The sequence below is a fragment of the Eurosta solidaginis genome, chromosome 3 (assembly GCF_040869045.1).
Source record: "Eurosta solidaginis isolate ZX-2024a chromosome 3, ASM4086904v1, whole genome shotgun sequence".
In the NCBI taxonomy this organism is placed as follows: Eukaryota; Metazoa; Arthropoda; class Insecta; order Diptera; family Tephritidae; genus Eurosta; species Eurosta solidaginis.
In genome coordinates this window covers 180,065,685-180,079,390 of record NC_090321.1, presented here as the reverse complement: position 1 = coordinate 180,079,390, position 13,706 = coordinate 180,065,685, and the positions used below count along the sequence as shown (strand labels likewise).

General features: G+C 37.5%; 1 protein-coding gene across 2 annotated transcripts in view; it reads left to right on the top strand.

Moving 5' to 3' along the window:
- NaCP60E (Na channel protein 60E) overlaps positions 1-13,706 on the top strand; it is a 641,026-nt gene that overhangs the window by 560,869 nt on the left and 66,451 nt on the right. For both annotated transcript variants that reach the window (XM_067774083.1, XM_067774082.1), the window contains exons 7-18: positions 2,146-2,473; positions 2,545-2,627; positions 2,709-2,928; positions 4,235-4,369; positions 4,433-4,654; positions 4,724-5,306; positions 5,368-5,456; positions 5,522-5,647; positions 7,914-8,084; positions 8,143-8,336; positions 11,068-11,170; positions 11,243-11,371. In XM_067774083.1, the coding sequence (XP_067630184.1) occupies positions 2,146-2,473; positions 2,545-2,627; positions 2,709-2,928; positions 4,235-4,369; positions 4,433-4,654; positions 4,724-5,306; positions 5,368-5,456; positions 5,522-5,647; positions 7,914-8,084; positions 8,143-8,336; positions 11,068-11,170; positions 11,243-11,371 (2,383 nt within the window). The remainder of the gene's footprint in view (positions 1-2,145; positions 2,474-2,544; positions 2,628-2,708; positions 2,929-4,234; positions 4,370-4,432; positions 4,655-4,723; positions 5,307-5,367; positions 5,457-5,521; positions 5,648-7,913; positions 8,085-8,142; positions 8,337-11,067; positions 11,171-11,242; positions 11,372-13,706) is intronic.

Genomic DNA, 13,706 nt, shown 5'->3' with positions numbered 1-13,706 from the left:
TTCGTTTGACACCCGTATTGTACAAGCGCATTCTAGAGTCACCCCTGGTCCACCTTTATGACGATATCTCGAAAAGGAATCCAACTATAGAACTAAGGCCCACTCCCTTTTAAAATACTCATTAACACCTTTCATTTGATACCCATATCGTACAAACAAATTCTAGAGTTAGCCCTGGCCAACCTTTATTGCGATATCCTTAAATGGCGTCTACCTATAGAACTAAGGCCCACTCCCTCTTAAAATACTCTTTAATACCTTCCATTTGATACACATGCCATACAAACACATTCCAGGGTTACCCTGGGTTCATTTTCCTACATGGTGATTTTCCCTTATTTTGTCTCCATAGCTCTCAACTGAGTATTTAATGTTCGGTTACACCCGAACTTAGCCTTCCTTACTAGTTTTATCATACATTTCTATAATTATCTTATATATAAATAGACAAGATGAAAAAATGTGGAACCGTTTTCTTCTAAACTATAATTCTAAGGTATACCAGTTATATATGTATTGATGGGAAATTTTGAGCTGCACCGTTATCCACAAATAAAAAAAATTTGAAAAATCATTTTAAAATAAAAAATTGAACATAAAGGTCACACCACTACACATGCACTTATTCATACTATAGACACGCTGTGTGTGTGTACTTACTTTTTGTGTACTATGCTGAATCGTGAGCATGGCCGAGGAGTTGCTTTGTACACAATAAAATGAAACAAAAATGCATAGCTGATCATGCATCAAGTCTATTTCTTTTCTTTCCTTTCTTTTCCATTCTATTCTTTTATTTTCATCTCCTTTGTTTTCTTTTCTTTCCCATCTTTTCCTTTTCTTTCCTTTCCTTTCCATTCCTTTCATTTCCTTTTCTTTCCTTTCCTTTCAATTCCTTCCCTTTCCTGTCCTTTCCTTTACTTTCCTTTACTTTTCTTTATTTTCCTTTCCTTTCTTTTAATTTTCTTTTTATTTCCTTTCTTTTACTTTCATTTCTCTTCCATTCATAGCCCTTCCTTTCCTTTCCTTCCTTTCTTTTCCTTTCCTTTCCTTTCCATTCCTCTACTTTCCTCTTTCCTTTCTTTTCCTTTCCTTTCCTTTACTTTCCTTTCCATTCCATTTCTTTCCTTGCCTTTTCTTTCCTCCCCTGTCCTTTGCTTTGCTTTCCTTTCCTTTATTTTCCTTTCCTTTTCTTTTAATTTTCTTTTTATTTCCTTTCTTTTACTTTCATTTCTCTTCCATTCATATTCCTTCCTTTCTTTTCCTTTCCTTGCCTTTCCACATCTGTACTTTTCTTTTCTTTTCTTTCATTTCTTTTATTTCATTTCCCTTCCATTGATTTTCCTTCCTTTCCTTTCCTTTCCTTTCCTTTCTTCTCCTTTCCTTTTCCTACCTTTTGTTTATGAGAAGCAGATTGATTAAATCATACCCTTCCTGCCAGAGCAATATAAAATTTCCCTATTTTGAGCTTACTTATTCATTATATTACCCATCGAGTGTTCCTATTATTATATTAAAATGACAAATTACTTTTACTTCAGTATTGAAATTGTTAATTTTAGCAATATATTAATATTAATAAAAATTTTAACGTTTTTAAATAACTCTTTTTCTTACTAAGGTAAATATCGTTAAGTATGAGCAATAATAATTGTATATATTATTTTAGCTGCTTATGTGGTTGAATTTCTTGTTAACATAAATTTTCAAAAGAACACAAGGTTTTTAATTTTCGGAATCCAGGAGAATCGATTGGTACCAAATTTTTTTTTGATTCGGATAAGCTGTTTCTTTGTTATTAAACCAGACTTTTATTTTGGCCTTACAAAATAAAAGTCCCGATTTACTTTTTATTTCCGGACTTTTATTTTTAAAAGTCCCAGTTTAACTAGTTCTATCAGACTCAAAAAATAAAAATACAGATTTTACTTTTTTTATATGTGGACTTTTATAGAAAAAGTTCGAAAAATAAAAACGATGCATGGTTCGACATGATATTGCTAGGGATACCTGGGAACTCAAACATTTTCAAGCGTTTTTTTTTTTACGCGCGAGTAAAAAAAACACGGCTATAGACCCAACAAATAACCTCACTTTTGTTTTTGAAATTTTCCTATCCGTTTCCTATTTGAATGGAATTTTTAGATATATCTTCCTTGCGATTTATACCATTGAGATGGTAATAAAAATCATCGCTAAAGGCTTCCTACTAAATAAGTACACGTATTTGCGCAATCCATGGAATTGGTTGGATTTTGTTGTAATCACAAGTGGTTATGCCACAATTGGCATGGAAGTGGGCAATTTGGCCGGTTTGCGCACATTTCGCGTACTACGCGCTCTAAAGACTGTTTCAATAATGCCAGGATTAAAGACAATCATCAATGCACTGCTGCACTCATTTCGTCAATTGGCCGAGGTCATGACGTTGACCATTTTTTGTTTAATGGTCTTTGCCCTATTCGCACTACAGGTTTGTTGGCTTAAGGAGGATGAGTTTTGAAATCAAGTTTAATAAATTTTGGAACTTTTTTTTTTAAACAGGTGTATATGGGCGAGCTAAGAAACAAATGCGTGAGAAATCTTCCAGACGATTGGGTTAATACCACAGACTTGGAGTGGCGGATGTGAGTATAATTTAGGAATATGAGATTACTGATACCAAGATTAATAACATTTTGTATTTTATTCTTATTCTTTTGTTCCAGGTGGATCAACGACACTGATAACTGGCTGCTCAATGATGAAGAAATGCCTCTGTTATGTGGTAATTTGACTGGTGCACGTCATTGTCCTACAGATTACACTTGCTTATGCGTGGGTGAGAATCCAAATCATGGTTATACGAATTTTGATAATTTCATGTGGTCCATGCTAACAACGTTCCAATTGATTACATTAGACTATTGGGAGAATGTTTATAATATGGTAAGTTTTGAAGCTCAAGTCATTGTTATTTAACCTTATGGAGTACCTCAAGGCTAAAGACTTGCAAAATCATAGCCGTTTCCTTTTCGAATTAGTTAAGAAAACTTGGTTTGGAGTGTTGACACGAGTTTGTTAAATCCTCAATTAAAAGAAAGTGGTTTCAGTTTATACACTGCAGCAAATCGCACTAGTTTCGAACTAGCGCACAACCATTACATTAGGATATTGTTCTCGTTCTTTTTCTGTTCCCTTGTAGAGTTTTCAACTGTTGTTGTTTTTGTTGTTGTTGTAGCGATAAGGACACTCCCTTCGGGAGTGTTATCGATGTTGATGGTCCTTTGCCGGATGCAGATCCGAACCACATACGACCTTCTAGGCCATAACGCCCTCCCACCGCGTAGATCCATGAGGAGCTCGAGGTCGCCAGAGCCCCGGCTGTTAATGAAACAGGATTCGCTACGGATAGGTGAGGTTGACAATTGGGCTTGGAGAAGCTATATATTGCGCTGGCAAACTGAAAGGGTTGCGCTACTCAACCCCTTGAATTTATTTGGTATTTTAGTCGCCTCTTACGACCGCGGGTATATTCGAACCCTCTAACCCTGGGGAGAGTGTTTTCAATTGTCACTTTTAACATTGTGATGTCCTATGAAATGGCACTTGGAAGCGGCTTTATCGGAAGCCTCAAGGCACGAGAAAATCTTGCAGACCCAAAATAGTGCTGCCAGATACATTTAGCAAACCCTCGATCATATATTTCGTTCTCTGGCTACGGATAGTTGCTGAGTAGGAATGGCAGTTATATTGGACCGAAAAGATCGGGTGAAGTCATCTTCCACTCCGTGTCATGATCCACACCGAAGGATATTTCAAAATCATTTAACCTCAAAACGTTGTTCAACGCGGCGTTGTGAACGGAAGGATCACGCCATATATTATAACCTGAATGAGGTAACAAATTGTCGACCTATATCTCTGAAGGATATATTCCTGAGGACGATAGACAATAGACGGAATAGTGCTACTGAAAAAAGGGGGCATACGAGGTGACAAGGAAGGCCTCTGTTGCAACCACCTCCTCCCGTTTGGCAAGTACGTATGTACATATGTACAACTGTGACAGCAGACTTGTGTCGACAACCTGTAGCTGAATACCACAAAGGGTGGCTAAAATGTGTGCATAAGCGCAGTCGTAAATGCGGCCAAATCTGGAGATGATACCCCATATTTACCCTTAGTTTATCTTCACAATCTTATGATTTCCTTCCAATGTCTAACTTCAAACATATTTATTTTCGAATTTCAGGTTCTTGCTACATCCGGTCCCATGAGCGTCTCATTTTTTACAGTGGTTGTGTTTTTTGGCTCATTTTATTTAATTAATCTAATGTTAGCCGTAGTAGCATTAAGTTACGAGGAAGAAGCCGAAATCACAAACGAAGTAAGCTGACATACCCTCATATCTAAACCCAACATACTAAATATTTTCGTTTAACTTTTCTAGGAACGCAAGAAAGACTTATTGGATCATCGTGATGATTCAACATTTAGCTTCGACCCGTCCGTTTTAAATGTTAAGAAATTAAATAAGAATAATAAAAAGAAGATAGATTCAAGGAAGGGTGTACTGCTAGCATCATACAGCAAAAAGAAGACACGCCGAAAAAAAGGGAAAGGTGGTAAAGAAGGTGCCAACAATAATAACGACAGCAACGGAAATGGCCAAGTAAATTTATACAAGTTAAAAAAAATTGATACAAAAATTACTTAAACTGTATATCTTACACACACACAGAATAATAGTATATCCGCAACGCCTAGCCCCGCACCAAGTCCACGACACAGCAATGTCGAACGTCCTACACAATTGCAATTACAAAACACCACCGCACAGCAACAACAATTGCTGCCACCACCAACTGATGCACAACAACAACAACAATTAAAACAACAAACGCCAACACCACAACCGCCAACACCGCAAGCGCTAACACCAAAAGAGGCGCAGACTGCTCGCACACGCATTTGCTTCCAAGAAGAAAACAATAAAAATCCAAATATGCTATATCCATCCGATTATAAAGGTCAATTGTTGCCAGGTAGCCGTCAGGCTAGTTCCAATTCAAGTGGCGGCGGCATCAACCGTGAATCCTCTCAAGATGACTCTGGTGTGGTTGACGATCATGAAGAGCAAGAAATCGGTACCGATATGGTGAATGTATCAACAGTGGAGCTGCCAAATGAATTAACCTCGGTGACATTGGCTTTATCGCCGCGTGAGGTGCGCCTTATTAAATGCAATGGTAACATTGCTCGTATTAAAAAGCATAATATTTATGCGTTACATCAGGAATTTTCTTCGGAAATTGTGGTGATCGGTAAACGTAATATTTACCTTGTTGAAAACATTAATTTAAAATATATAATTCCCCCACATAGATGATCTTCCCGATCGTAATTGTGATAGATGCGTACAATGCTGTATCAACTATGAGGGTTGGCTGCAGTTCCAAAATTGTCTTTATAAGGTAATGAGTTTCTAAGATTTGATAAGTAATTTGGAAATGAGTTTTTGGTTTCCTTTTCCTTATAGGTGGTGCGCGATCCACTTTTTGAATTAGCCATAACATTATGTATAGTATTAAATACGGCATTTTTAGCCATGGAGCATCATGGCATGAGTGAGAACTTTCGCAATGCATTAGACGTAGGAAATAAAGTATGTATATAAGGATGAAAGAATGATTCCAACACAAGATGATCATATGGACCTTTACTCGACAAGCACTCCGAGTATAATTCTTCCAAGAATAGCGTTTGAGATGCCGTTCTTATTCGAAATAAGACATGAAGATCCGCCAATTTATGTGAAAAACGAAAAAGCAGCGCACTACAAATTTTTAAAGAAGCTATGTAGACCTTAATTTTCTAAGATTTTAGATGAGGTTGAACTGACCGATCCGTGAGGACCTCACATAGACTGAATGAGTCCATATTGCTACCGGTGCCCAATGACCAAATCCAAAACTCTATAAGAAACCTGGACCTATGTAATAAAGTAACTTAGCCCTCTTGGCATATACCAGAAGCTTTCAAGGGTCTATGCTACTTGCAGTTTCTAGACCTGATTGCTGTGCCACTCCTAATAGCTGGAGTTGTTGTTGTTGTTGTTGTCATCTTCTAAGATTTTAGGTGAGGTTGAACTGGCCGATCTGTGAGGACCTCACATAGACTGAATGAGTCCATATTGCTACCGGAAGTTTGCCCAATGACCAAATCCAGAACTCTATAAGAAACCTGGACCTATGTAATAAAGTAACTTCGCCCTCTTGGCATATACTAGAAGCTTTCAAGGGCGTTTGCTACTTGCTGCTTCTAGATCTGATTGCTGTACCACTCCTAATAGCTGGAGTCTTAACCTCCTCCAACCTGCATCTTCTATCATTGACAAAGCCTAATTTATAAGCATGTGACCCCAGAAGACAGTGTCTGGTGAGTATACCCATCCTAAGCCTATAGTCCCATTCTTTTAAATGGTAAGATTCATTTTGTTAGTCCAAGGTGTTAAGACTAGCACAAGATCATCGACACTTTACAGATCCGCACTTGGTTCCATGCATTTCCTGCTTGATCGATCATGTCTAACTCTCGACTTCTTCAATCTCGCCTAATCTGATTGAGACGTCTACGATACAAGCTTCGAGGGATGCGCCCTGTTTAGATAGCTCATCCGCTTTTTCATTTCCATCTATTCCCATAAGCCCAAGGACCCAATATAGATTTAAACTTTTTTATTATATAGTTATATTATTATTTTCAATCACTCCGAGTATGTTTCTGTCATGAAAAGCTTCTCAGTGAAAAATCATCTGCCTTGCAGACGCCGTCCGGAGTCAGCGTAAAACTTGTAGGTCCCGTCCCGATCATTTTTAGGGAAAATTAAAGGAACAAGATGCAAATTGGAAGAGAAACTTGGCCTCAAATCTCTTCGGAGACTATCGCGCCTTGTATTCAATTTGTTATTATTTTGAGGACCTTCCACATAGGTCTTGTTGTCCCACGAGATCACGTTGTCTCCCTTAGGCTGCAGCTTCTGCTGAGAATCATGGCCGGATTTCCTATATTCTATAATAGAGAAGCCGACTCTATGAAGATAGAGCGGCCAATAATGAAATGGGCTGATCGCTCTAGTAATCGGAGTATGGGCAGGTGGTTCTATGCTCGCGTTATTATTCACCACAGTTTTTGAGTCCTACACTGACGACAGAAATTACTGACCAGTTATGGAAATTACGTTTGAGGGCATTACCATCACCTACGCGAGAGGAATCCTGTTACAAATATGAATGTATCATACACATATTTAGCAGACGAGGCTCTGGCGACCCCAAGTTCCTCATGGAACTAAGGGGTGGGGACAGCGGGTTTGGCCTTGAAGGTTTAATGTGGTATTATTAATCGTTCCGGAGATGGTCGGCTAGTACCTCAATGGTGCTTTGTACCGGAACGTACCGGATCTACATCCGGAAAAGGACCATCAACATCAATAACGCTCCCCAAAGCCTTCGTGGTGTTTCTTTATCGTTAATACAACAACAACAACATCGCCATTCACCGCTCTCAGTCTTTGAAGGTGTCAAGGACGGGTGAGTGCGCTTCGATGGTATAAGGCGCAACCGTAGGATTTAGGGCACCAATGTAAGGTTCGGCTGACGTGGCTGTAAATATTAGCCCGACTGTTATGCGACTTCGTTGAATCTTCTAGATCATACAACCCTTTTCATTTGTAAAACACCTTGGATCAACATAGCCTCGCCCGAATGAATTAATTGAACCATGAATTGAACATCAAATGCAAAAAACCAAAGACTTTGTCATTAGAATTTATGACTTTCATCCTGTTTGGAATCGTTTCACACCTATCATGTGGCATTATAATTATAAGTGGTTTATTAACTTAAATAATGCCCATCTACTTCGATCAGGTTTTTACATCGATTTTCACATTTGAGTGTATAGTTAAGTTAATGGCATTATCAAAGGAGTTTTTTCTATGTGGCTGGAACATATTTGATTTGATAATTGTCACAGCTAGTTTATTAGATATAATATTTGAGTTGGTGGATGGACTGAGTGTATTGCGGGGTTTACGTTTGGTGAGTAATATCCATCAAATTTCGAAAGTATTAAATACTAATTACGCCTAATCAACAGCTTCGTGTGTTAAAACTTGCCCAGTCCTGGACAACAATGAAAGTTTTGCTCAGCATAATTATATCGACAATAGGTGCTTTGGGAAATCTTACGCTAATTTTAGTTATAGTCATTTATATATTCGCTGTGATTGGCATGCAATTATTTTCAAAAGATTACACGCCCGAGAAATTCGATCCAGACCCAGTGCCAAGGTGAGTGGTTAATAAAATAAATTCAAAAAATGCATTTAACGTCCCTTTAGTCGCTGTTTAACAAAGATTATAAATTCGATGATTTTATTCGTTAATGACGCTACTTTTAGAGTTCATTGAGTTTAGTCCTTCTTTATTTACAAGATTAATTCATTATTTGCGACTAATCTCAATTTACTAATAATCAAACGGTTACTCATCTTTTTAAAAAACTATAAAAAATAAAATACAACTAAGTGGTGCACTAAATCGTGTTGATAAGATATAGCAACCGCTGTAGAAGTTTCGCAGTTTTTCTGGGAAATGTGGATAGATTGTCTCATAACAGGTGAAAACTGTTCAAAAAGTGGCTGGTAAAGAAATGGGTGGACAAGAGCGTGTGTCTCGGCAAACCAGCGTGAACAAAAGATGGCAACTGCTGAAGTGGACGAAGTTGGGACTCTCATTTACTAGCTAAAGGTGAGATACGCATCTGTTGTCTGCAATGAATATTAAGGCTTATGGTAAGAACTCCGGAAAGCAGGCTTCAAGAGCCCTGACGTAAGTAATGCTTACTTGTAGTGCGGACAAAATAGCAAACAGTCTTCGGGCTGCATGAAGCCAAACTGTTTGATATGCCAGGCTGCCCGTCTATCCAGGCCTGGGCCATGCAGTATGTTCTGAGAGGCACTTACTGTTGCCATTAATAGTACATAACGCAAATGACCAGCTTCGTTCAAACCAAATTGAATTAGAGCGCGTAAACTGATGATCTGCTGGATGGCTAGCTAGGTTTTAATCACAAAGCAATCAGCGAACCTGATTGTTGACACATTCACGTAACAAGAATGGCTACGTACGGGTAACAATGGCGCATACCACAATCGTCAAATGACCTGTCCCTGAATAATCCTAATCAAGGATTCAAAAACAACCTAGAGCAACTTGAAGACGATGGGAGACGGAAGTCGGGAATGCCTCAGAACCACACCCGAGGGAGGGAATTTGGAGAAGTAAGAAAAATTATACTGATAGAACAATGAAAACCCGTGCGTCAGGCAGAACTAGCGTTTTAGGAAATGTGGAACAATACAAAAGTGGGACAAAGTCACCCGGTCCCCCGGGACGGATAACATACATTGAGGAAGGAGACGGTGTGCCACCAAGAAAGGCCGATATTCTCAGTGGTCTGGCTAGACCCCAAAAATGGCCACGACTCCTTTAGGTAGATGACATGCTCCACGCATTTAAATCTGTTTTCAAGGTACTTCCCCATCCACTTGGCACATTAAGGGGTTACCTACGCTGGCTCTACGAAAAAATCAGCTCAATATAAAGATGAGGTTTTGATATCTGGAATGCTATGTATGCCAGTCTGCTTTGCTTCCACAGAAAGGACTTTCTTTGTTACTTGCTGTTGTCACAACAGCACGGAACAGTGACCTCGACCCCCAGCGGGTTAAGGGGCTTAGAATATACCCGCGGTAGGTATGCCTGTCGTAAGAGGCGACTGAAATACCTAATTGATTCAAGCGGCTGTGTAGCTCAACCCTCTCAAGTGGTTTCCAGTTCAATATATAAATTCTCCATCTAAATTGTCAACCTCACCTTCCCGTTGTGAATCCTGTTTTATTAACAGCCGCGGCTCTAGCGACCCCGAACTCCTGATGGATGCAGGGGGTGGGAGGGCGTTATGGCCTAGAAGGTTTCATGTGGTTATACCAAGTTATTCCAGAGATGGTCGGGCTAGTTAGTACCTTTATGGTGCTTGTTACCAGAACGTAACGGATCTGCATCCGGAAAATGACCATCAACATCGATAACACTCCCCAAGGCCTTCGGATATTATCCTTATCGCTACAACAACAACCTGGAAGGGCTTAGATTAAGTCACGCAATGCGCAATATAAATATATCTGCATCACACCTTTGGCGGCCACCGTGGTGTGATGGTAGCGTGCTCTGCCAACCACACCGGATGCCCTGGGTTCAAAACCCGGGCAAAGGAACTTCAAAAATTTTAGAAATAAGGGTTTTCAATTAGAAGAAAATTTTTCTAAGCGGGGTCGCCCCTCGGCAGTGTTTGGCAAGCGCTCCGGGTGTATTTCTGCCATGAAAAGCTCTCAGTGAAAACTCATCTGCCTTGCAGATGCCGTTCGGAGTCGGCATAAAATCATCTAGGTCCCGTCCGGCCAATTTGTAGGGAAAATCAAGAGGAGCACGACGCAAATTGGAAGAGAAGCTCGGCCTTAGATCTCTTCGGAGGTTATCGCGCCTTACATCACACCTTTGGGTGGATAAGAAAAGCACATCAGAAAGAAATATAAAGCATATCAAAATTTAAATAATTACATATCAATATGAAGACCCTCCTAACATAAGCTTTTAATTTAGTGGAAACCTATTGCTTCTTTTTTTGGCCCTATTGTAATGTATAGACTTTTCAGTTTTGTGTGCCGTTGTAATATTATTTGTAATTGGACCAGAGGTCGTATGAGTTACATTAAAGATTTGTTTTAAATGTCGTTTTTTGATTATTGTTTTTGAATTTTATTTTCGATCGGAAAATGCAATCTATTTCTCAAGTTTTTTATTTCGCTTGGGAAATAAAAATATTTAAAAAAAAAAAGCTCGCAAAAAAGCAACGACGATTACTTCAGTATTATTATTTTTTTTTTGTTAAATTTCGACCAGTAACCGTTATTTTCAATCGCTAACCTTAAAACCTTGTTTTTGATTAAAATACTTGCAGGTGGAACTTTAACGATTTCTTTCATTCTTTCATGATGATTTTTCGCATTTTATGTGGTGAGTGGATAGAGCCATTGTGGGATTGTATGCGAGCAGAGGAAGAGGTAAACATGCAAAATTTTAAATATTAATATATATATTTTTAAAAACGTATATCAATTTTTTATTTTTTGCAGCAAGGTGCCTCTTCATGTTTTGCTATATTTTTACCAACGTTGGTGATGGGAAATTTTATGGTGCTAAATTTGTTCTTGGCGTTGTTGCTCAATAGTTTCAATTCAGAGGAATTGAAATCGAAAAAAGAGGTAAAGTATGCTAAGACACACACATTCACAAAACTTTAAATATCATTAGCAAAATAAAAAGCACAAAACATATTCCATTAAATAAATGTGCGTGTTTTTTATGTGTTTTTCTTCATATATGTATGTATGTGTATGTTTGTGATAAAAACAAAAATTAACTAAAAGAGAACGAAATCCAAAATTCTTAAACTCACGCAAGTAAATTGATTGCAATTAAATACTATTATACATATGTATCTATATGCCAATATCTTCGTTGTGTGCTAAAAACTTTATTTTATAAAATCATTTTTTTAATTACAAATAATTTTATTGGTGTTAGCGCAAATAAAAGCAAAATAATTAACGCATATGCCATACAATTGTTTAAAACAAAATTATGAAACTGCATTGCATTTTATTTGCCATGTGTGTGTGTATAATTTTCTTTTCGCACATTCGATATTCAGAAATTAAATTTTTTTTTTAAATTGACTATCAAATCGATCTTTTTCTGCCTTATTATAAAAAGTTTTCAGTTCTCATGTTATGTTTGGTTTTAATGGTCTGTAAATATTTAATTATTATATTAATTTCTTTTCAGTTCTCTTTAATTAATATTTGAATATATATTCAGGGATCCATTCTTATAGTAATTTTCTTTTACTCGAAAAAGTCCGGCCCAAAAAATTGTCCCAGTTGAAAGTTTATGCGATCCCGGAATCCCCATAGCGCTTCATGACGAATCATAAATACTTTTCATTTTCCGGACTTTATTTAAAAAAGTTCACAAGTTTAATCCGGACTTTAATTTTTTAGAAGAAATAAAAGTCCTGCCCTATAACTATGGACAGGCCTATCCAAGGAAACGAATTTTTTACTAATCGTTTCTCATAAATATGTAAGCACACTTCAAAATTTGTGTTACTAATACTAGAAAAACCGAATACATCAAAAAACCATAACCAACAGTACTCATACTTTTCCTTAGTAAACTTGCACCTGTTTCTTTGCCATAAAGTTTGATCAAAACGAGATCCTACGTTGACGTGTTGTTGTTGTTGTTGTTGTAGCAATGCTCGCCCCACCTAATAGCCGCGACCGATCACAAATTGTCATCAATAGGGGTGGACCATAAGGAAAGGGGTGTTAGAGGCGTTGGTTCCAAATTACAATTGAAGAGATGGTTGGTGTCATGTGGGGACACATTGCAAGCAGGGCATACATTTTGTATGTCGGGGTTGATTCTGGATAGGTAAGAGTTTAACCTGTTACAGTACCCAAAACGAAGTTGAGCAAGAGTGACACTCTCCCTGATGGGAAGTATTCTCGCCTCATTATGCAGATGGTGTTCTGGGGACATAAGAAGACAGCCCGTGGCGATTCTGAGAGCAGTATCCCAAGGCAGTCGGTTCTATGTACCGGAGCGACTCGGGATTTTTCCCGACCAAGGACTGTCATTTCAGTGTGACCCTATCTAATTTGTTTCGTCCCTCCCACGTGGACGTGTGATACACCGCTCTCTGGTGAAACAAGAAGGAGTCTATATGAAACAAAATATTTTATTCTGTCCTTGAAAAATAAGGGCTTAGTAAAAAATAAAATTCCGGATTTATTAATTTTTTTCGGACTTAAAAATTAAAAGTCCTACAAAAATTTTTCTTTATTATTTTTTTTTTATTATAAAAATAATTAAACAGTGTGGGTCCCTGTATTCATTTATTGAATATTTTAGGTTAAATTTTTTAAGTTTAGTTCCGCACTTAGAAACTGGACCAACATATATAAGCGAGTGTTCAAAAGATAGGGTTTATTTGGTTTACAATTTTTCTTGTTTTGTGTGAGCTTGCCTTATTTTTAATTTCCCTCTTGATTTGTATTCTTTAATAATCAACAATAATGTGAGAATATTCTTTAAATGTTGTTATTGCAATATTCATATTTTCAAAATAAAATTTTTAACATTAATACATATGGGGTATTCCATCCCATTTCGACCAATTTTGAATCCGACCCCTTTAGAATTGGCTAAAAGTTTTTCTAGCTTACGAAAGACGTTTTTCAGAATTTTTTCAAATTTTTTCATCCAACTCAAAAAAAGTTATGAATTAAAAAAAAAAACACGGTTTTTGTTTTCAAAATGCTATAACTTTTTCAAAAATTGACCGTTTCGGATCTTTTTTTTTTTAATTTGTTTTTAAATGTACTTTTCGGAAAAAATACAAAAAAATTTTTAGTTTTTTTTTAAAATTTTTCAGTTTTTCGAGATTTTTCGAATTTCGCCATTTTTTTCTCATAAAAAACCGATCAATTCTGCAATCTCCCCACTAATCCCGGAGTGGGCCGATTTTTTTTA